Raw genomic sequence first — 21671 nt, forward strand, 5'->3', positions numbered from 1 at the left:
AGGAAGATGTTCCCTTCACCATGGCAAGCTGTTAGATTTGCTTTTGCCGTAACAGAACTTCTGCCTTTGGGCACAGCTCCACCCAACCTGAGGATCTTTGGTGCATCCCCAGAGCAATCTCTCAGCCTCCTTTTTCTTCCCCATTTTTGCACTGGCTCTGGCTCTTTTTGCAGCCATCACTGAGCTAAATCAACTGGCTGATCTACCAGTTGTTTGGCTTACAAAGGGGTCTGACAGCTACAAGAGATGGTACAAAATAAGTAGCAGGAGCATGTGGTTGGCTGGAGATAAAAGGAGAGGGGGAAGAGTAGGAGAAAACAAGTTCCTTCCTTACAGCAGCTGCTAATTGTTAAACTGCTCATACATAACTTCATCTCCACCCAGCTTTTAAGTATTTTCCCCTTTGCAAGGACCTGGCTCTTAGCACAACATCCCCCAAATCACTTGCTATTAACAATGCAGCATCAATCTTCATGCAAAACTGCATCAGGCTTGAAAAGTTCTTACACAAGCTGGAGAAGAAAGGTCACATGGCTGGTTTAAGTACCATGAAAGTACCATCTTTAAGTACTTAAGAACCCCCAGGCATCTGGCTGGTTTAAGTACCATTTAGTACTTTCTGCTTTGGTCAGGATGAGGAAAGCTGTCCCATAAAAGAGATGAGATGCACCCGGGAGGGCTTGGAGCATCACAAATGGACATTAAATCATACCGGCATTGCCAGCCTTAATACCCTTGAGCTGCTGCACTTGCAAGAACCTAAACCATGGCTCTGGCAAAGAAAAGAAGGAAAATATTTCCTTGTATAATGTTTATTACACAGAGATTCCATGGGGCAAAGCACCACAAGTAGGTTATTGAACAGGTTTAAACATAATAACATATTATATTCATAAACATATTGAACAGGACATAAAGTTTGGTACATCTGTTAGATGAGTTGATGTTCTTGGTGCAACTCCCACATGAGAAGGTGCTTACAGTGTTTTCCAGTGTTCCATGTCCATGATGGATTGAAAGAGAAGTCATTGGTTTGAAGTACCAATTTTTAGGAAAGGTTTTCTTAATAGTAAAGCTACTGAAGCACTGGAAATGATTCCTGGAAGAGATTTCGGAACCTCGGTGAGGCATCTGAGGTTAGGAAGAGGTCTGGAATTGTGATGGGTGAAGCTGATCCTACCTTAGGCAAGGTTGGATCTTCTTGAGGTCTCCAGTCTTAAATGATGTTGAGTATTACCTAGACCTCATTTCAGCTGCTGAATTTGACTCACCTCTTCCACCTCACTCCACAAATCAGATGTGGTTATAAATAATAGCCAGATTAGTAAAGAGTATAAGAATGCAAGCGTAACTAACAGATTTCAAACTCTATTGGGTTGTGACTTATGTAGGCAGTTTTCAAGTGTCTGTGACCTTCAGCACAACACAGTCCTCAGTGGTTGTGCAGCATGAACAGAAAATGAGTTCATGTATTTATGTGACAGCACAATATAACTGTGAAGGATGGAGGAGCAAGTTCCCAAAGATCTCACAGGGCTTTCCGAAAGTCTTTTGGTACATGCTGTGAGCTGCCTCACAGACACGCTCCCTCATCTTGCCCCTGGCTGTTCATGGAAGACGACAGTCAGAGTACAATGGGAGATGCAAGAATTCAATTCTGACCACTCAGATGGGCCAGTGGGTGTGAGGTGAAGGTCCTGTGTCCAGAAACCACATTCAGCAAGTGCACAGGGAAAGAATTAACACACAGCTATAACCTGGAATGAAAAATCAGAGAGGCAGAAAACCTGATATAAACCAACATGTATTACTTCTGATATAACACAACAACATGAATTACTTCTGATATAATACAACATAAATTACTTCTCCATCACAGGCAGTGCTTGTGGCCTTTGCAAACACCTGAGCTGGGAGCCATTTGAAGTCAGTGGGAGGTTTCCATTTACTGCAGCAGATCTTATATCAGACCAGTTATCCATAAAGCATTTAGCTATGAGCATCTTTCAGTCCTCAAAGTCTACTGAACTGGCTGCCTGGTCAAATCTGTACAAGGGCTGAAGTTACTTTCTAGTATGAGGAGGTCAAGACATAGCTGAGAGAAAGTGGTGCTTAGAGAAGGGATTTTAATGAAATTATGTGTAAAATTATAAAGTAAAAAATATGAAAGTAAAAATCCCTCCTATTGCCAGGGAAACTTGATGATTTTTCATACTTTGTTGGTCTGAAGTTTCTGTTGGCTCAGAAAGTGTTGACAGAGGCTTTAAGACATTACACTGGAACAGGTAGCACAGTTGTCACTGGGCTTGTCTTCTGTTTGGTTAAAGAGATTAGAACTCAGGCAGCGGTGGTGAAGAGACACACAAGAGACCACTCAGTATTTTATGTCTGCTTCATTACGTATACCCACTCCAATATAAAAGATTAAATCCTTGGACACAGAAGATAAAGTATATTTTAATTGCATTGACATACAGTGCAGTTACTGCATACTCACAGCTATAAGATAAAGAAAATAAGAGAAGATATAAACAGTTTCTTCCAGTCAACCTACACGTGCTGACAGAAGAAACAGGAACCTGTGTGTCATCTTGTTTGCACAGCATGGGAAAGACGGGGGGGGACAAGCAGAGCAGCTGCAAATAACTACGTGTGTTTCAAATTCAGAACGAATCATCCTCTTGCTGTAATTCCTGACAAATCATTTTCTTGTCCAACAATGTTGAGTTTGATCCCGTAGGACTGCTGGGATAATCATCCTGACGCTGCAGATAACAGGATTGTAACCAGGGCCAGGAGACCTGCATGGCTGAATAAGGAACTGCTGGGTATGCTCAAGTGGAAGAGCAGAGTTTATAGGTCATGGAAGGAGGGGCTGGCCACTCGGGAGGAATATAAGGCTGCTGCTAGAGGATGTAGGAAGGCAGCTAGGATGGCTAAGGCCTCCTTAGAATTAAATCTGGCCAGAGGGGTCAAGGACAACAGAAAGAGCTTTTTCAAATACATAGCTGATAAAACTAATACCAGAGGCAAGGTTGGCCCACTGGTGAATGGGATGGGTGCCCTGGTGACAGAAGATACTGAGATGGCAGAGTTATTGAATGCCTTCTTTGTGTCAGTCTACTCTGCCAGAGGCAGTCCTGAAGAACCCTGTACTCCTGAGACCTCAGATGAAGTCAGGTCACTGGAGCGGTTTGCCTTAGTCCATGAGGAATGGGTTAGGGACCAGTTGAGCAATCTGGACATCCATAAATCCATGGGTCCAGATGGGATGCACCCGCGGGTGTTGAGGGAACTGGCGGAAGTCATTGCTAGACCACTCTCCATCATCTTTACCAAGTCTTGGGAAACGGGAGAGGTGCCTGAGGACTGGAGGAAAGCAAATGTCACTCCAGTCTTCAAAAAAGGCAAGAAGGAGGACCCGGGTAACTATAGACCGGTCAGCCTCACCTCCATCCCTGGGAAAGTGATGGAACACCTTATCCTTGATGCCATCTTAAGGCATGTCAAGGATAAGAGGGTTATGAAGGGCAGTCAACATGGCTTTACCAAGGGGAAGTCATGCTTGACCAACCTCCTAGCCTTTTATGAGGAAATAACATTGTGGATGGATGATGGCAGAGTGGTGGATGTGGTCTACCTTGACTTCAGCAAAGCATTTGACACAGTCTCCCACAGCATCCTCATAGCTAAATTGAGGAAGTGTGGCCTGGATGATCAGGTAGTGAGATGGACTGCGAACTGGCTGAAGGACAGAAGCCAGAGAGTTGTAGTCTATGGGGCGGAGTCCAGTTGGAGGCCTGTATCTAGTGGAGTGCCTCAAGGGTCAGTACTGGGACCAGTATTATTTAATATATTCATCAATGATTTAGATGAGGGAATTGAGTGTACTGTCAGCAAGTTTGCTGATGACACTAAGCTGGGAGGAGTGGCTGACACGCCAGAAGGCTGTGCTGCCATCCAGCGGGACCTGGACAGGCTGGAGAGTTGGGCAGGGAGAAACTTGATGAAATATAACAAGGGAAAGTGTAGAGTCCTGCATCTGGGCAGGAACAACCCCAGGTTCCAGTATAGGTTGGGGAACGACCTGTTAGAGAGTAGTGTAGGGGAGAGGGACCTGGGGGTCCTAGTGGATGGCAGGATGACCATGAGCCAACACTGTGCCCTTGTGGCCAAGAAGGCCAATGGCATCCTGGGGTGTATTAGAAGGGGGGTGGTCAGTAGGTCGAGAGAGGTCCTCCTTCCCCTCTACTCGGCCCTGGTGAGACCGCATCTGGAATATTGTGTCCAGTTCTGGGCCCCTCAGTTCAAGAAGGACAGGGACCTGCTGGAGAGAGTCCAGCGCAGGGCGACAAAGATGATTAAGGGAGTGGAGCATCTCCCTTATGAGGAAAGGCTGAGGGAGCTGGGTCTCTATAGTTTGGAGAAGAGGAGACTGCGAGGGGACCTTATTAGTGTATATAAATATATAAAGGGGGAGTGTCATGAGGATGGAGCCAGGCTCTTCTCAATGGCAAACTATGATAAGACAAGGGGTAATGGGTATAAACTGGAACACAAGAGGTTCCACTTAAACTTGAGAAGAAACTTCTTCTCAGTGAGGGTGACAGAACACTGGAACAGGCTGCCCAGGGAGGTTGTGGAGTCTCCTTCTTTGGAGACATTCAAAACCCGCCTGGACACATTCCTGTGTAACCTTATCTAGGTGTTCCTGCTCTGGCAGGGGGATTGGACTAGATGATCTCTTGAGGTCCCTTCCAATCTCTAACATACTGTGATACTGTGATACTGTGATAAATCTCAAGATGCAAGTGCATTCACCATGGTTGAGTGGCATTTTAAGAGAATAAGTATATTTTTCCCCTGAAAAGATGGCAGCACGAAGGGCACATGCAGAAAGTAAAGCCTCGGAATTACAGAACAAAGCATCATCTTTGTGTCCAATTCACCATGTGCTCCTTATCATTTCACCCACATTCTGCCCACTGATCAAGGGAAGAAGGCTTGGCTGGTGCAACTGGTTCAGGATAGATCTATTTGTGGCTGTTGCTGTTGCAGCAACAGCAAAACCACCTTTATTATAGAAGAATCCAGGCTCTGTCCCAGAACATAAGTGACTTATTCTGAGAACAATTATTTTTATCTGCAGAGTGAAAGAACCTTTATTCCAGACAAGTCTTGTGTGGAGCTATTCCAGTTCATCTACATGTAAATGATGGAGGGAAGCATGCCTGCTCTCATTCGTTATCTGGCCCTGGTGGATACAGTTCTGCCTTTTCCCCATGGAAGAGGAGAAATCAGGTATTTCAGCAATATTAGTATTACAGAACTAGGAGCTATTGTTTCCTTTAGGCACAGTGGATTTTGCCTTTTGGAGCTGGTTTGACTTCTGCAAGCAAAATGAGGAGAAATACAGAACAGCACCAAGTTATTTATCAATATGAAACACTTGGTTGATGAGATGTGTCAATCCACAGCCAAACCCTGGTTAATGGCACATCTAAAAGACGCTACCTTACTTATGAGTCTTACATGTGAATGCAATACCCACAATCTGAGCCAATGTGACAGTTACCCACAGTCCTCCATATCCACGGCTATTGGAAAAAATGATCACCTTCCAAAACATGAGGAATTTGACATTAATAAAGGCATGCTGCTCCTTGCTAGGCAATTCACTGACCTAGCAGACTGATATCACTTGCAAATGAGCAGTAACACAGGGCAAGCGTGCTAACTGAGATACTGCTGTGCAAAGGAGAAGGGTGGAAGTCTGGGTTTACTTTCTTCCCCAACGACCTCTCCAGCAACCAGCATCTTCTGAAGTAGTTGCCACGTATTTGGAACTAGATGATCTTAAGGTCCTTTCTAACCCTAACTGTTCTATTCTATTGTGTGTCATTCTTTTACTAGGAATGCCTGGTAGGTCTTGCAGTGTCTGTCCCTCCTGCACTCCCCATTCTCACGTCCCTGTCATGCTCAGGCCACACAAGATACCCACTTTAAAAGAACACAAAAAGCAACGAAGCTAAAAACTGGAAGAGGTGGAAGTAAATGACTCCATAAAAAGCCAGAACAAGGCTATATGATGGACTGTAATCTTAGCCAAGGGGGTCTAATAAGGGGTCCCTGTTTTCCCTGCACCACAGGCAGCCTGGTAAAGCAAATAGACCTCTACAAACAAAGCAATACTGCTATATGGGATGGCCAAGCTTGACTGAAAGAAGTTGGTTAAGTCAACAAGTAAACAGTTTTGTGCAGGTTGCAACGAGAGTGACTTAGAGTACAGTGAAAGCTGCTTACCTTCCTTCTTTGCAATTGCAGAGCTCGCCCAACAGGACCTTGCTGTGTGATTTATATATTCTGTGTGCATGGGAGTGAGTGCTCAGGGATTTGGGAAGGGAGGGAAAAGAGTCCAAACAAAACATTTAAAAGCAGTTCCTTTGATGGTGCAGCTGTGAGAAGGCACCTAGCTGAGACTGTTTGCTCTGATATTTTGGAAGCTGCCCGGTTTTACTGTACTTTATTAAGTATGCTTCAAAAGCAGCACAGAAACCGCGTCTCCATGGCCAGCCTCTCCTCAAGTCATCTCTCCAGACCTCTGTTCTAGTCATACACATAGAATCATAGAACAGTTAGGGTTGGAAAGGACCTTAAGAACATCCAGCTCCAACCCCCTGCCATGGACATACCAATTGATGCTTCATTTCCCCTTTTCTTGTGACCCCATCTGCTTCCCATCTTCTCTCCCAAACATCACATACAAAAGGTGTTTCCTCGAACAGGCAGACTGAGCCCTGTCTGCTTTGTGAGAAAACTGCACAGCAGCCCCTGCATGAGAAAGGAGTCAGGGCAACCCGCTTCCTGGTTCATTCCCAGTCCCTTTACGTGCTTGTACACTCCTTTATATTGCAACAATTAATCCTGGTCTCCACAGTGCAGGGAGCACAGAGCAGAGATATCCCAGGTAAGGGCGATCCAACAGCGTCAGGAATCATGGTGATAACCACAGCTGGATAACACAGCCACACTGCTTCAGATCCAAGCAGTCCTTTCCCATTGTCCAAGGGTGCAGATCACTGTGAACTTCAACATGTCTACACCACACTTCTGCGCAGAGTAACCCTAAGTGCTCTATCAAATAGGATAAAATACCTGCCGTGTCAGATAGGAATGATGACACCAAGTGAATTTACAGGAATGGCTTCAGAAGAAAATGCACTGCAAGGCAGTTCTCTGTGTTTCACAGTGTTCACTTCTGCAACCCTGCAAGCCCTAACTCGCAACCTATTCAACCCTTTCCTACTAATGCTGGTTAACTCAGTAGCTAAAGTGACAAATGTAGACCTGTTACAGCACCAGGCTGCTGTCAGTGGCTGCAGTTTCTCAGATGAATGACCACGGGCAAGGTAAGGGATCAGCTACCTGCAGCGCTACACTGGTTTACTGCAATGGATGTGGAGGGGAGGCAGCGGAGGTTTTGCAGCTCTCTTTGCAGTTTTACTCTCTGTATCTAATAACATACATGAAGGTTTTCCAAACTGATGTGCAGAAATTACTCTTGTAGAATGAATACAATAGTCGAGCCTTTCCTGATAGGGCTAAACCATTTAGAACCATAGCAAAGAAGCAATGAGAGCACAAAAGTGCCTCATCACCTGCTGGCACCTCTAACAAGCAGTGGTGTGACAATGGCTGGTGTGATTACAGGGTGAAACTTAAATGCCCTCTCTCCCAAACCATTTATCCTCTTATCTTCCTGGCCTAGCACCCAATCCCTGGCTAAGCTCCCCACTTGATACTGGCATCATGGCCACCGCGTTTGTGACAAGGAGCTTGTGCCACACTCAGAACTGCATCTAAGAGCATCTCGAAAGGGGGAGGCGTGGGGAGGGAAGTGTTACCGAGGAGCTTCGGGGTTTTCTCCAATAGACTTAGTTCATTTTCTCTGAAGCTTCTGTGCTTTCTCTTTCCTCCCCTTTCACCCCACTTCTCTCAATGGTCTGGTGCCCTCAGAGTCCAGGAGCAGACACCAGCTGGCCTCAGCAAAGGCCACATCCCCCACTGCCTGCGTTGTTCTCCTCAGCTCGGCTATAGGCATCCCTTAATTGCATGCGTGTCTTTCAGACTATTCTCCATGCATGAGCTGTCACAGCAAAACCTTGCTGGAAACACTGGAATTTCACATTTTCCATGGAGATTTTCCATAGCAAATGGGCAGTTTTACATTTTTCCATGAAATTCCTAATGACTACCAAAAAACTATAATACAAGCGCAGTGTTTGGAAGCACTTGCTCAGCTTGCCTTCAGGCCCCATTCGGGTGTTAAATGCATGTGTGTGAATTTACTTAGCATATCATTTCAGGGCTAGGATTGGGATATTTTTTTGTTGTTGTTGGAGATGACAGGAGAGAAGCATGCATTCATCCATCCATTCATGAACCCAACTTGTGGCACCGCACACTGGGGAAGGGATCTTTCGCATCATTTTTAAGACACAGAGAGTGCAAAGCCCTGTCAACTGACAATATCCATCCAAGCTGTCATTGCCAATCACTTGAATGGACTGCAGCAGAGAGTATTTTCCACAATGAGATATCAATGGGGGTGACCATTAGGTCAGGAATCTTATTTTCTCAGCTCACCAACCCCTGCAAATAAATTCTCACCAAAAGGAGAGAAAAGCCTCATTGATTTGACAAGCGATCAGACACCGCAGTTGTCATTTTCCCAGCAGTTGCTAGCATGGGTTTTTTTTGCCTGGTGTGCGAGATATGAATTTCCCAACTTAACCTATCAAGCTCTTAAAGGCATCCTCCCTTTTCCATCTGCATCCTTCTGAAAAATAGAGCTCACAGCAATAGGACCCTGAAAGCCAAACAGTTCTCAGCTTTAATATATTGATTTACACCAAAGTTCAAGCAGGGGGTCTACATTGTTGTTCGTAGTCAGACGCACTTATTCAACCTGCAAGAATGTGTTTTTTTCCCCCATCAATACCCATTTGAATTTGTAAAACACATCTTTACCAAGTTTATCACTTTTTCTTTATGAATGCATCAAAACCAAACCAAGAGAGGCTGTGAAAGCAAGAAAAACTGCATCTTCGATGCAAGAAGTCAGATTTTCATGTCTCTGTGTTCTTAGACACATACACTGAGTTTTCATAACCTTCTAAAATAACAGAATAAAAAGGAATTCTTGTGCTGGATTCCAGCAAAGGGCCTAAATTCTACCTTTGGTTCTAGTGAAAATGGGTTGGTGGTGAAAGACAAAGTGTATTTTCTCCATGCTACCCAAATGCACTTACTCTGTAAGAATTACAGCTTGAAAATTCATGTTCCATTTACTTAGGAGTTGTTTTCAGAGGGAATATCTTAGCATCATCCAAAATTATTTATTTACTGATTAAAAACATAGAATCCAGGATAGTTTTACATTTGGGAATGTTTTCTGAGCACAAGGAGAGCCTGCTCCCCACCTGAAGAACAGTTACGAGACTGAATGGATGGGAGCTCTTGGTCTAACTGCCCTAGCATGGGGATGAATCTGAGTTTCCCAGAGCAACATCTGCACTTTCTGCATTAAAACAAAACGTTTGGTATATAGAAATTGTTCCCATCACAAGAACCTTGTCCCTGCCCAGTTCTGGACACTGCAGGAATAGAGCAGCTTCAGCCAGCCCAGATAATGATGTGCAAAAGCTTCAGTTCCATCCAGCCACCCTTTATTTAGCTCCCAATAATAAAACTGCATTAAGTCTCACCTTATCTACGGAATGATTATTATTCAGAGAAATACCATAATACTGTAAGCACTTACATCAACATTTTCAGTAGCTCCTTTAAAATATGATATATATAGAAAAGTATTTTCATGCCAATAATTAATGCTTTTCTATTTACTATTGGGACACGAAAGTGATCAAGTCAAGATGCTGCTTTAACCATATTCTAAAGAATGGTCAGAATGCCATTGAAAGTAGATTAAGAATGAGGGAAATCCTCACCTCTGTGCTTTACCCTTCATGCTATACTTGGTCTAGCATGAAGATTCCTCCTGCCAATTTAGTTTGTCAATAGGAATGAGGGGAAGGAATTTTATGGTCAAATGTTAAGAAAATTGCAATGGATTATTCTGGTAAATTGAGAGTTTGCTCGACTTTGTCTCAAACGCTTTTAAGCACCTTCAGACCCTTCTTTGGTAGTGAGTACTGTGTATTTCCTTATTAGTCTTATCTTTGGAGTACATTGTGTTCCAGACATTATAGCAGCAAACTGAGGCATGCGCCTGCTTTGAGATAAGCCTGGCTGCCTTAAACTTTTTTCTTTGTTCATTCTGGATAAGTGCTCAAGTGCAGGGCACCATTGGAATGTCATTTTATTCCTTATACATCTATTCATTCTATATTTGCCATGTCCTTGGTTATGATGTTCAGCTACTCAGGCTGGAAGCAGCCTCTAGATCAGACCAACAATCAGTTCCTTATTATAGCATTTTTGCCTCTCTGCACCATATGCCATAACCTTACCAACACACTCTTTCCAGTTGCTGCTAATTCCCTGCTTTGATTTCACATCCAACACTCCAACTACAATGTGTAATTTCAATTCAGACAGCAATGCTCTTAACACTGATGATTTAGTAGCTGTAAGAGACAAACACATTCTAACTACTACCAAAGAACATGAATCCAATGACCAGGAATATTCTGAAACTAGGTAGATATGGATAAAATCCCAAAATAAATTTTCTCTGGGAAATTTCAAAGTTTCAGGAAAAACCCATTACAGTAATTTTCTCTATTCTTTGCAAAAGTAAAATGAAAGCATCTCCATCAAGCAATTTAAATGAGTGTTTTCAGATACTGCCACTGTATAGCACTAAGGATTTTAAATGCAAGCAGGATAGTACAGTCTGTCAGGAGGACTTTTCCCCCCCTACAAAGTCCATTTTCCCTCTGTCTGCTGTGAAGTCACTATTATCTTCCATTCCCTGTAATAATGGGCTTAAGATCAAGTGAAACTGGAAATGGAAAGAACAGTGAAAGATGACAGACTTGAAGGGGTTTTATTGGAACTATGGGTTGCTCCTGAGGTCAGAATCAGTAAGTATAATTAGATTCCTGGCCTTTCCAACAAATGTAAGGCAACTCAGAGATGTCTTTTGTGTGCATGTAATTAAACATGCACTTTTACTGCCCTCTGCAGTGCTGCAGTTACTTTGATTCCAGCACATGAAAGCTGATGGGAAGAGCAGGCGCAAATGTTCATCTCTTATATTGCACTCATATTTCTGAAAACAAAGCATTTTTCACAAGGAATGGAATAGCCCCTTTCTAAAGGGACACAAAAGAGAACGTTTGCTTTGGTAATAGTTAGAGCCATTCCAGCACCTCCCAGGAGCTTTCTCAACAGAAACCTCAATAGACAGAAGGTGCCCAGACAGCAGAAGCCCAGCGTAACCCATGAAGCTCCAACTTTCCACTTAAACCAAGTTATTCTCAAGTGTGAATCAGCACTTTGAGGAGAAATAAGTTTGTTCTCATGCTTAAACGCAACCCAAGCGAGGTAAGTGGTAAAGCTCAAAGAATGAACAGCACTGGTAATCCAGAAATACAGTGGGGCCAAAGTGACAGATGTTAGCTGTTCATTCCTTGCATCGTTTGTGCTTCAGTACTACCCAGATGCCACAAAATTAACTACTATTTGTATAGAATAGATTCTGCCCAGCAGTACTTTCTCTCCTACCCAATTTCAGTGTATACGCTACATCCACAGCACACTGTTTTCTTTGAAAATAAGATGGATTTTTGCCACTTCCCTAAGTGACTTCAATCTCTTAACTATTTATATAATGTTTTGCCAAAATTATCCCTACATGTAAGGAAGTACTTCAAAAGTTATTCTATAACAGTTAGTAACCAATCTTCTCCTATTTTGAAAGCCACATAGAAGAAAACACAGAAGAGTAAGAACTTAAGTTCAAAATCCTTTCAGAAGGGCTCTTTTAGCCATCCAGTGTTGATAAAGAAAGGCCTGGTCCCCCAGCAGACTTCTCCAGAGACCCATAGGGCAGCACACAGAGCTGCTGTAGGGACACTTTGCCTCTGTACTGAGGGGGGTTTATCTGCATTAGGAACACAACAAAGCCTGAAAAGAACTGTAGTAAATACACACACGAACAAAGTGTTGTTTGAGTGGTGTTTTTGACTTTCAAATGGATTCATGGAGTAAAGATGGTTTCAGCTTGGATTCCTTAAAGAGGCTTAAGTCATACTGTCAAATCTTCTTCAAAACATCTGTCCTGCCCCTGAATTTTGAACAAGCTTCCCAGGTATTTAACAAAAAGGCACGTATGCTCCTTCAGGCTTTATGTGACAACAGCTAAGTAATGAAGGAAGAAGTAGTTAATACCCAGGTGAAGGACAAGTTGGGGCTCCTTAGCTCCTGAACATCCTGCTTGCCATCCGATCAGCACACGTATACCAGCTACCCAGTCAAAACAGATGGAGCTTTAAATCAGCCACGGCTAAGGCTGCTGTCAGTCGGCCAGGCATGGCATGAAGGATGCTGAAAAAGGACAAGACTTGGTATGAACAGAGTAAGAGAAACATAAACCAGAAGGTACAAATCTATAAAAAGCCACGTTGACAGGGTTCTGCTGCCCACATAACAACCTGCTCACTCTTATTTTTAATGGAATTTAACCTAATTAAGTCTAATGTTTGGCAGCGGCACTTGCCAGTTCTCCACGTGAAGCAAATGCCATTGTATACAACTATGCACAACTGAACATATGGATGTTGTTTTTCCATAAGAGCAGTAATCCATCACCACACGTTAACCTAAGTAAATGTTATCCCACATTGAACCACAAGAGGGCTTTACCGTATTGCAAAAGAAAGTTGTTTCTCCAGTGTTCAGCACCTTTGAAACAGCATCCAAACTCAGACAAAACGAGTGCTCTTTTTAAATGCAATCCATAAAAACTAAGTTCTACAAGTTGCTGAAGCAAAGGGGAATCATTTGTAGGATTAAAGACATGGATGCCCAGCTGCTTCAGGCTAAACTCAAATATCTGAACCTGTTTCACGAACAGCTACTGAGCACTGCTCCAGCTGCATCTGGGCTGAAATGTTTTACCAACACATAGCTAATACCTGGGTAAGCTTCCTCGCTGAACAGCACAGACCTCAAGAGCTTAACAGCACCTAGGGTTTGCTCTTAATGAAGTCAGCAGCATTAAGATACCTGTAAGCTAGCTGGAACACAGTAGAGGGAAAGAAAATGAGGGGTAAATTAGATAAATTAGCATTAAAAAAGGCACAGTAACATAGAAGGTTACACTGTGAAGCCAAATTACACAACAGCTCTGAAAGGCGAAAAGGTGGAACAGAGATGGAGCTGAGTGGCCTCCTCTGGACTTGCTCCAACAGGTTCATGTTTTCCTGTGCTAAGGGCCCCAAAGCTTCTTTTGCTGGTCACACTCATTTTGATGCAGCCCAGGATAGGGTTGGTTTCTGATAGTCAGGTGCAGTTCAACACACCACCAACTCCTGTCCCCACTTAGAAATGTAATGTAATGGTTTCTCTTCTAGCACAGGGACTCCAGTACTGCCTCATTCTAGTCTTCCACATAACGGATTAAAGTTACTGATTTACTCTGGGATTTTTTTAAGGTGGTATTTTATGGCCTGCATCACTCAGGAGAGCAGGTTACATATATCTGTAACTGAGGACTTCAGTGCATTTAAATTGTCCTGAACAGCCGGAGTGTACCCTTGAGAAGTTCTGCTACTTAATTTGTGCAAACTTTAGGTGCAGCCTGAGGTTAAGAAGAGCATGAACAGAAACCAGTTCACTGGTCACCTAATTCACTGCGTCACTATTCCAGCATAACACCACAAACTAGACAGCTTGAGTATTCCTACTCACTGCAGCAAGTGTATGAGCACCACAAGCACCTGGCGTCTCCTGATAACCTGCAGCCTGTGACACATCTAAGTGTCAGGTACTAACCTGCACCTCAAAGTTATAAAGACAGAATCAAGTTGACACAAAATACTAGTTCCAGGTATGCAATATGTAATTTTCTACATAAATCTTGCATTTCTCATTTCACACTGGGTAGAAACACATCATTTAACATTAGTACTTTATTCTAGACCAGTGTTCAGCTGCATGAATTATTCGTAGCTTAAGACATGAATGGTTTGGTTCTTGGCTTCATGTTACTCATTACTAATTTTTAAAACATTCAGAAGTAACACACATATCCTCAAAAATCACTTGTATTAAAGTAGTTTAATACTATCAACTAACAGTCAAGCAGTGCAGACAGAACTTGTGTTCAGCTTTGAGTGACTGACTCGAATGCATTAACTGTTAAACACTAACAGCAAGTAGTCATGATTTGAAATAAGAGTTCCCAGGTAGTTTTGTATACAACTGTCTGCCATGCCTATCATCTTGGTTAAAAACCAAGACATTTGGAAGTTACTGTGCTATTTGGGAATGACCAGGAACACTGGCCAGAAAGTGTGCTATGAAGAATGCAAGAAAGAGGGCCTACTCCAGGTAGTAAGAAAGACAAGCTATCACTTTGCTGCCTTCTCTTGAATAATAGATGCTAGTAAGGCTGTCCCAGCACCAGGGGGTAGCTCCAACCTTCTCCCAGTGCCACTGCTTCCTCTTGGAAGTTTCCCCATCAGATCAAGGTACCAAATTTTGAGTGCCTAACGGATAGCTAATAGTATTGCTTATAGAATCATAGAATAGTTAGGGTTGGAAAGGACCTTAAGATCATCTAGTTCCAACCCCCCTGCCATGGGCAGGGACACCTCCCACTGAACCATGCCACAGCTAGGATACTCACTTGAGTTGAAAAGTGTGTGTCTCCACTTAGCCTGACAAGTGTTTTAACACCATAAATTCCATTTTAGAGATAAAACCATGTGAGGTGACTTTAACAAAAGGTTCTCTATAGTGAACAGGACTGAAGTGCTCACACACACACATCCTAGCCTCGTATCAGTCCCAGATCCATGACTTTCAGCATTTTCCTGCATTTTGTTATCCACAGAACATCACTGGTAGGAAATGAAGAGTCATGAGTAAATTCAGTTCCATTTATTTTCCAGCAACATCCCATACAAAAGTGATAGAAACATTCACTGCTTTCAGCAGAAAATCTGTACAGTGTGATCATTTACAACAGGTTTACATTTAAAATCAGAAAATTAAGAGAATCAAGCACTTCCCCCAGGCACTGTTGCCTTGCCTGTATTAATAAATGACTCCTGACTATTTACAAGTTTCAAATTCAGGCTACTGCTTCTTAAATCATTATTGCCCAGGCTTTAGCACCTTGACCTCCGACTTCTTGAGACTATTTAGTTTTCAACTGGTTTTGAAGCATTTTTGCAAATAAAGAATCTTTTTTTGTTGTTGTTAAAGGCAAGGCAGTTAATCTTCCAGTACATAACTGCAGGAGATGAGTTTACTGGTACTAATCTGCAGTATGGTTCAAGTACCGCTTGTATTACTTCAAGTCAGATCATTGTAGAAGAGCTAGATGGAAAGGCAAAGCAGCATACAGATGCTCAAAAATATCTCCCTACTTTGCTCTTGATCAGGTAATGGACACAACTGGAGGGAATCAGTAAGATCTTGCTGAACTATTTAGAATTACTTGAGGGAAGCACTGCCTTTGGCTAGTTTTCTACTGACAGGTCTGATAAAAAGAAATCCGATATACATAAATAGGACATTAAAAAAATCCACACAGATAACTATTTTTACATAAGCTTGGCCCAGAGAATATATCGACCAACCACAACTTCAGAGAACAAACTTCAACTTTGCTTAAGCTTTCTTACTATCAACAGCTTCTGAACCAAGCAAACCTCTCAAATGTCAAAGACACTTCCTCTAAAACACTTTTTGCATGGGACTGTTTAACTCACAGTATCGAAATCTTTAAGTGGTTCACTCAAACACACTTCCAAGTTAAATTCACCTTCGGCTTGATAGTCAACGTGTCTAACTTTGGTGGGAGTGCCAGAACAGGTATCCTGGAACACAAAGTCAGTTAATAATAATTAGCAGTTAAATACCAGTTTAGTTATGCAACAATTTGTTTCACTTCTGTAATTCATTTAGACCACCCTATAACAGGCTGACAAACACTTTAAAGGCCATACAAAACCCCAAGGCTAGTCTTAATATTAAAGAGATTTAAAAGAAGGCTTCTGCCCATTCGACCACATTCTAAGATTCCTTGCATGTTTTAAGGATCTGTATACACATACATTAAAACATTATGCAGGTTCAAAGAAACAAGTCCAATGAGAAAAGCATTACTAGATCTTTACTGAAGGTTACTGCTCAGCTGTACTAAATGCTTTCTTGTTATAAAAGGAACCTACTTCAAAAAGCCTGAACATGCCAAGAAAATGACATCCTACTTGAACATCAGACATTGCAACCTAAAGTAGTATTTCTACTGTACGTTACATTCATAACTGACATGCTTTGAACAGATATACGTTGCTTTTGCAGTCTATAAAAAAGAGATTTGTCATTTGAGATGGTCACTTCAGTTCTAACTCTCTGAACTCAGACTACAGGCAGTGGCTACAGCTAGGAAAACGTATGAATCATATCACAGAATCCCAGACTGTTTTGGGTTGGAAGGGACCTTAAAACTCATTTAGTTCCAACCCCCTGCCATGGGCAAGGACGTCTTCCACTAGAGCAGGTTGCTCCAAGCCCCATCCAACCTGGCCTTGAACACTGCCAGGGATGGGGCAGCCACAGCTTCTCTGGGCACCCTGTGCCAGTGCCTCACCACCCTCACAAGGAAGAACTTCTTCCTTATATCTAATCTAAATCTACCCTCTTTCAGTTTAGAGCCATTCTTCCTTGTCCTGTCACTACATGCCCTCGTCAAAAGTCCCTCTTCAACTTTCTTGTAGGGCCCCTTAGGTACTAGAAGGCTTCTTTAGGGTCTGAACTCTCAGCTTTATAAACAGTCCCTAAACACAGCATATTATGGAATTTCTCATGTATTCAGGCTACTCCAAGACAGAATTCTAAGTACCGGAGCAAATATTTACGCAAATGACAGCTATGCTTACATCATTATCTTGACAGCTCGTTTGAGATTCAGAATTGCTTCCAACAGATTCTGTCTCCATCTCACCAAGGTCAACAGGACGACTGTAAAATAATTAAAACGAATACAGCTTAAAACAAATTCATGTTTTTCAGTAGTGACTTGCACTTTGTAGGTGCAGTTCTAAAAAGGATGGAATCATGGCCAAACAAGAGCAGAGACCCCTACAGAGATTACAGGGACAGTGGTGGCAAACTGCAGAGGCCAAACAGAATAACAGGTCAACTCAATGCAGCTCAAGTGACTAAGGACTAAATTAAAGTCTTGAGATCAGCATCAGTGTTATGGAAAAACAGTAGTTTATTACCATAAGAACGTTGCCTGAGGAATTAGTTACATCTGTGTCCCTTTCATTCTGTCCCATAGTTGTGTTTTGGATGTTACCTGATCAGCTTTATTGCTTTCTATAGAGGAAAGTAACTAGTTGTATTATTGTACGTATTCTAGACTAAAATACCACAGAAGCTTGGCCTGTGAACACTTTGTGGCCATGGTTTTAGTTTAGTGGTACCTTAAGATGAATTTACAAGTACTTCTTTCCCCCTCTCTGTTCAAGAAACAAGAATTTAGACCACTGTTCTTGAACTAGCAAGTGAGAAGGCTTGGAGGCAGGTTCTCATACACTGCACTGGTCCAATTCATGAGATCTGTCAGTTTGTAAGAGCTCTCCAGCACTGCTTCTACCACAAATTAATCTGCTGACTGCTCTGAAAGAGTCAGCCTGCCCTGATGGTGTGGCATTTCCTTTTATACAGCACTGCAGAATGAGCTCAAATTTCACCCAGTGGGCATATATGAAAGAAGTGAGGGATATACATGAACACCCTTGCAAGGACACTAGGTAAGTCTAGCCCCACCAGGTAGGTCCAGAAGATATTTTGTCTGAGAAGGAACCAAATAGCATTAAATGGGGACAAGTAACTAATGAAAGCATTCAGCAATCACTGATTTGTCTCAAAAAGGGCTATGCTGGGTGAAATGTGTGTTTGTGTTTCCCTTTTTTTAACATGAGATTTTATATATTAATTTCTATAAAGGTATCTTGAATATTGTGTACATACATGTCTTGCAGATCGCATCCCTCTTCAGTAGGTGGATCCCAGGAATGCAGCGCAACTTTCCATAGCTTAATTTGCTGGTCCCATGACCTACGGCTGTACTTCTTAAACTTATTTGGAGTTCTGGGATGGACTCCTGGTATACGATGGCATCTATTCACATTAGACATGAGAAATTCATTAGTGTTTTGCACACACCTACATAACATGTAGCTTTAAGCATTAAAGCTGAAGCCTGCTCCACAAACTCATTACAATGCAGTAAATTCCGATATGATTTATGAGAAAAGATTAAGCAATTTCAGCACTGAAATTGTCAGCTCCATACAAACATCTTAGTTTTTCTATCTTGAAGTCAAACAGAAAAGTCATAGGCCTGAAAACCTCATTCCGAAATTAAGAGCAACCACAATCCATTTTGTCTTTTAGCTTACTAACGAGAAAAGAGACTGCAAAAAGCAGTTTCGTTTCCTCTAGCTGACAAGCACAACAAAAGAACTTTCACTTCCGCTTCTCCAGCACAACAAGGTTTGAGGGGACATTTCTCATGTACTGACCAGTAAAAGTATCTGCATCTCATCTGATTATTAGTGTGACTTAATGGTTAATAGAAAGGTTAATTTGTAGATGCCTTCTATTTCAATGTGTCTCAGATACCAAATTCAGTGTATTAATATGCTTATAAAGAACAGGTATGACTTACAATTGAATGTTTAGTTTTCCAGCAACTCCGGCAGCTTACCTAGGAACTTCTTTAATGTATCTATCATACGCAATTGTGTTTTTTCCATAGTTTATCTGTTTTTGTCTTCTCATCAAAACCACTTCATCTGTTTCAAGTTCTACTGTCACAGTGGACTCCTTTGAATCAGAACTAAAGAAAAAACATTGTTGATTTGGGACTAGTAGAAAACAAGCAACACTGAAACCAACCCATGCAAGAAGATTATACAGAAACATGTTAAAGCTTCTCAAATGAATACTTGAGAGGTTACTGAACTATGATGTTAGAGCAGCTTGAAGACAGAATCATAGAATGGTTTGGGTCGGAAAGGATCTTGAGATCATTCAGTTCCAACTCCCCTGCCACAGGCAGGGACACCTCACCCTAGACCATGTTATCCAAGGCTCTGCCCAATCTGGCCTCGAACACTGCCAGGGATGGAGCATTTAACACTTCTCTGGGCAACCTGTGCCAGTGCCTCACCACCCTCACAGTAAAGAACTTCTTCCTTATACCTAACCTGAACTTCCCCTGTTTCAGTTTAAACCCATCACCCCTTGTCCTACTGCTACAGTTCCTGATGTAAAAACTCAGCATTTTAAGAAGCCACATGTGAAAGTTCAGGCCTATTGTCAGGATTCCCCTCAGCTAAGCTAGAGATTTAACCTACCTTCCCGAGGAGGACTTCCTTTCTCTTGCAAATTCATTTATCAGGAGTTTTCTTCTGTATCTGTAAGATTCAAAGCAGTATTAAGTATACATACACAAAGAGAACATGTAAAGCTGCACTGTCACAGCTCACAGGTGATTTTACTTCCAGCTAAGCAGCAGTCTTGAACTCAACCCAGACACTGTAAACATCTTCCTACTGTGGAATGGATGTTTCAGTTTTTCCTAAAATAAGAATTCTGTGGACTTCCTGTTTCTAAGTCTTTTCACTAAAAATTGTTTTACAGCACTGACATAACCCCCCTCCAGTAATTACAGAAAGGACATTCAAAGTAGTCCAGTCTAAGAGATTCAGGAAAATATCTCCGAAAGGGAGATATTTAAGTGATACACACCAACCCTACACAGAGCTGCTCTGTAATTCCTGCAGGACTTAAGCCAAAGCTGACCTAAAAGCAGCAGATGAGAAGCTGAGGTTGGTCTGATTTTATTACAATAGACAAGTTAAAAATCAAAGTCAGTACAGATTCTACAAGACAACTGTCATTTCCCCTCCTATCCTCACTTCATCTTAAGCACCCATGGGTACCTTGCAATTTCTTTATTAACATTGGTCCTCATTTCATCTTCCTCCACTGCAGTTCCCCAGTCTGAACACCGGGAAAGGGGTCCAGGGCCTTCTGGTGTTGTAAAACTAGAAAGAAGAGGAAAAAAGAAGAAAGCTTCTACATTAAAATTCTATTTTATTGTATTGTATTTCCCAGCCTAGCATCTCCCTCATTCACAGCTTGATCGTTATTTAAAGGATTCATTTACAGGACTCACAATGGCTGTGAAAATCTTGTATTGTTCTATTAAAACGTCATCACTTAAAATTAAGCAGTTTTATATAAGAGACAAAAGTTAGAACACAATTATATCATACAACTAATTAAAATTACATGATAGCACCGGGAGTTTCTCCACTTGAAAGTACATAACTCTTTATAGAATAGAGAACACAAAGGCACAAAAAAGGGCAATTTTTAGCTAGTAAACTGAGATTTGCTATAACTTTGCAAATTGGTATTTAACAACATTAGCATGACAAGCAGATTCAGGCTGTTGCAAGGGAATAAGTTTATATCCCTTCCCAGCCATCAACAGTTGCCTAAATTCAGATTATTTCATGTGTTTTCCAGTTTCTGTCCCCCTGATGACCATTTCTCCTAAAATACAAACCCAAAACCAGTAGATCTGGAAAGGCTTTGCAGGCTTATCAGGATTCTGTGCAAAGATGTCCTTTGAAGTCAGGGAATTAGATTAATCTGTGCTTAAACCAGTTCCAACGTCCTGCTTCCAACTCAGAAATCAGCTTGCACTACTTACAAGTTTCTGTTAAATTCCAACTAAAAGTTCTTTTTAGGTGAAACCCAATTACCAACTCAGAAAAAATAAAAGTCCAGAACAAATCATAGAATGGTTTGGGTTGGAAAGGACCTTAAGGGCATCCAGTTCTAACCCCCTGCCATGGGCAGGGACACCCCACACTAGACCAGGTTGCCCAAGGCTCTGTCCAACCTGGCCTTGAGTACTGCTGGGGATGGAGCATTCACCACTTCTTTGGGCAACCTGTTCCAGGTTCCTCTGCAAGCATCTGGTCAGCCTCCAAGGATGTTTAGCTTTTCCTGATATTGATGCCCAACTGCAGAAAATGCAGGCCACATTCAGTTATTGCTCTCCCATGGTGATGGGATAACCCAGAAGTGATGGGTCAGTCCCAAGACCTCAGCTTTCTCCTCAACACTGCATCACACCTTTCTATACTTGACTCTTCATTAGGGACTGTAGTGGTAGGACAAGGGGTAATGGGTTAAAACTTAAACAGCGGAAGTTTAGATTGGATGTAAGAAGTTCTTTACTGTAAGGGTGGTCCTCCCATGGCAGGGGGGTTGGAACTGGATGATCTTAAGGTCCTTTCCAACCTTAACTATTCTATGATTCTGTACCTGTGCTGTGTATGCACAGAATTAGGGAGCACGAGAGGGTCGACAGCTTTTTC

General features: G+C 42.2%; 1 protein-coding gene across 2 annotated transcripts in view; it reads right to left on the reverse strand.

Annotated features, from left to right (window-relative positions):
* Nucleotides 1-1652: 1652 nt before the first annotated feature.
* Nucleotides 1653-21671, reverse strand: part of SLBP (stem-loop histone mRNA binding protein) — a 40762-nt gene continuing 20743 nt past the window's right edge. The window contains exons 5-13 of one of the 2 annotated variants that reach the window (XM_080617337.1): nucleotides 20220-20324; nucleotides 19632-19691; nucleotides 18980-19111; nucleotides 18241-18390; nucleotides 17142-17223; nucleotides 16022-16076; nucleotides 13164-13265; nucleotides 12418-12573; nucleotides 1653-1757 (exon numbers count right to left, since the gene is read on the reverse strand). In XM_080617337.1, the coding sequence (XP_080473463.1) occupies nucleotides 13246-13265; nucleotides 16022-16076; nucleotides 17142-17223; nucleotides 18241-18390; nucleotides 18980-19111; nucleotides 19632-19691; nucleotides 20220-20324 (604 nt within the window). In that variant the 3' untranslated portion in view covers nucleotides 1653-1757; nucleotides 12418-12573; nucleotides 13164-13245. Of the gene's footprint in view, nucleotides 1758-12417; nucleotides 12574-13163; nucleotides 13266-15968; nucleotides 16077-17141; nucleotides 17224-18240; nucleotides 18391-18979; nucleotides 19112-19631; nucleotides 19692-20219; nucleotides 20325-21671 lie in introns of both variants that reach the window. The other variant, XM_080617336.1, reaches the window with a different exon arrangement.

Source organism: Psittacula echo (genome assembly GCF_963264785.1).
Source record: "Psittacula echo genome assembly, chromosome: 1".
Lineage (NCBI taxonomy): Eukaryota > Metazoa > Chordata > Aves > Psittaciformes > Psittacidae > Psittacula > Psittacula echo.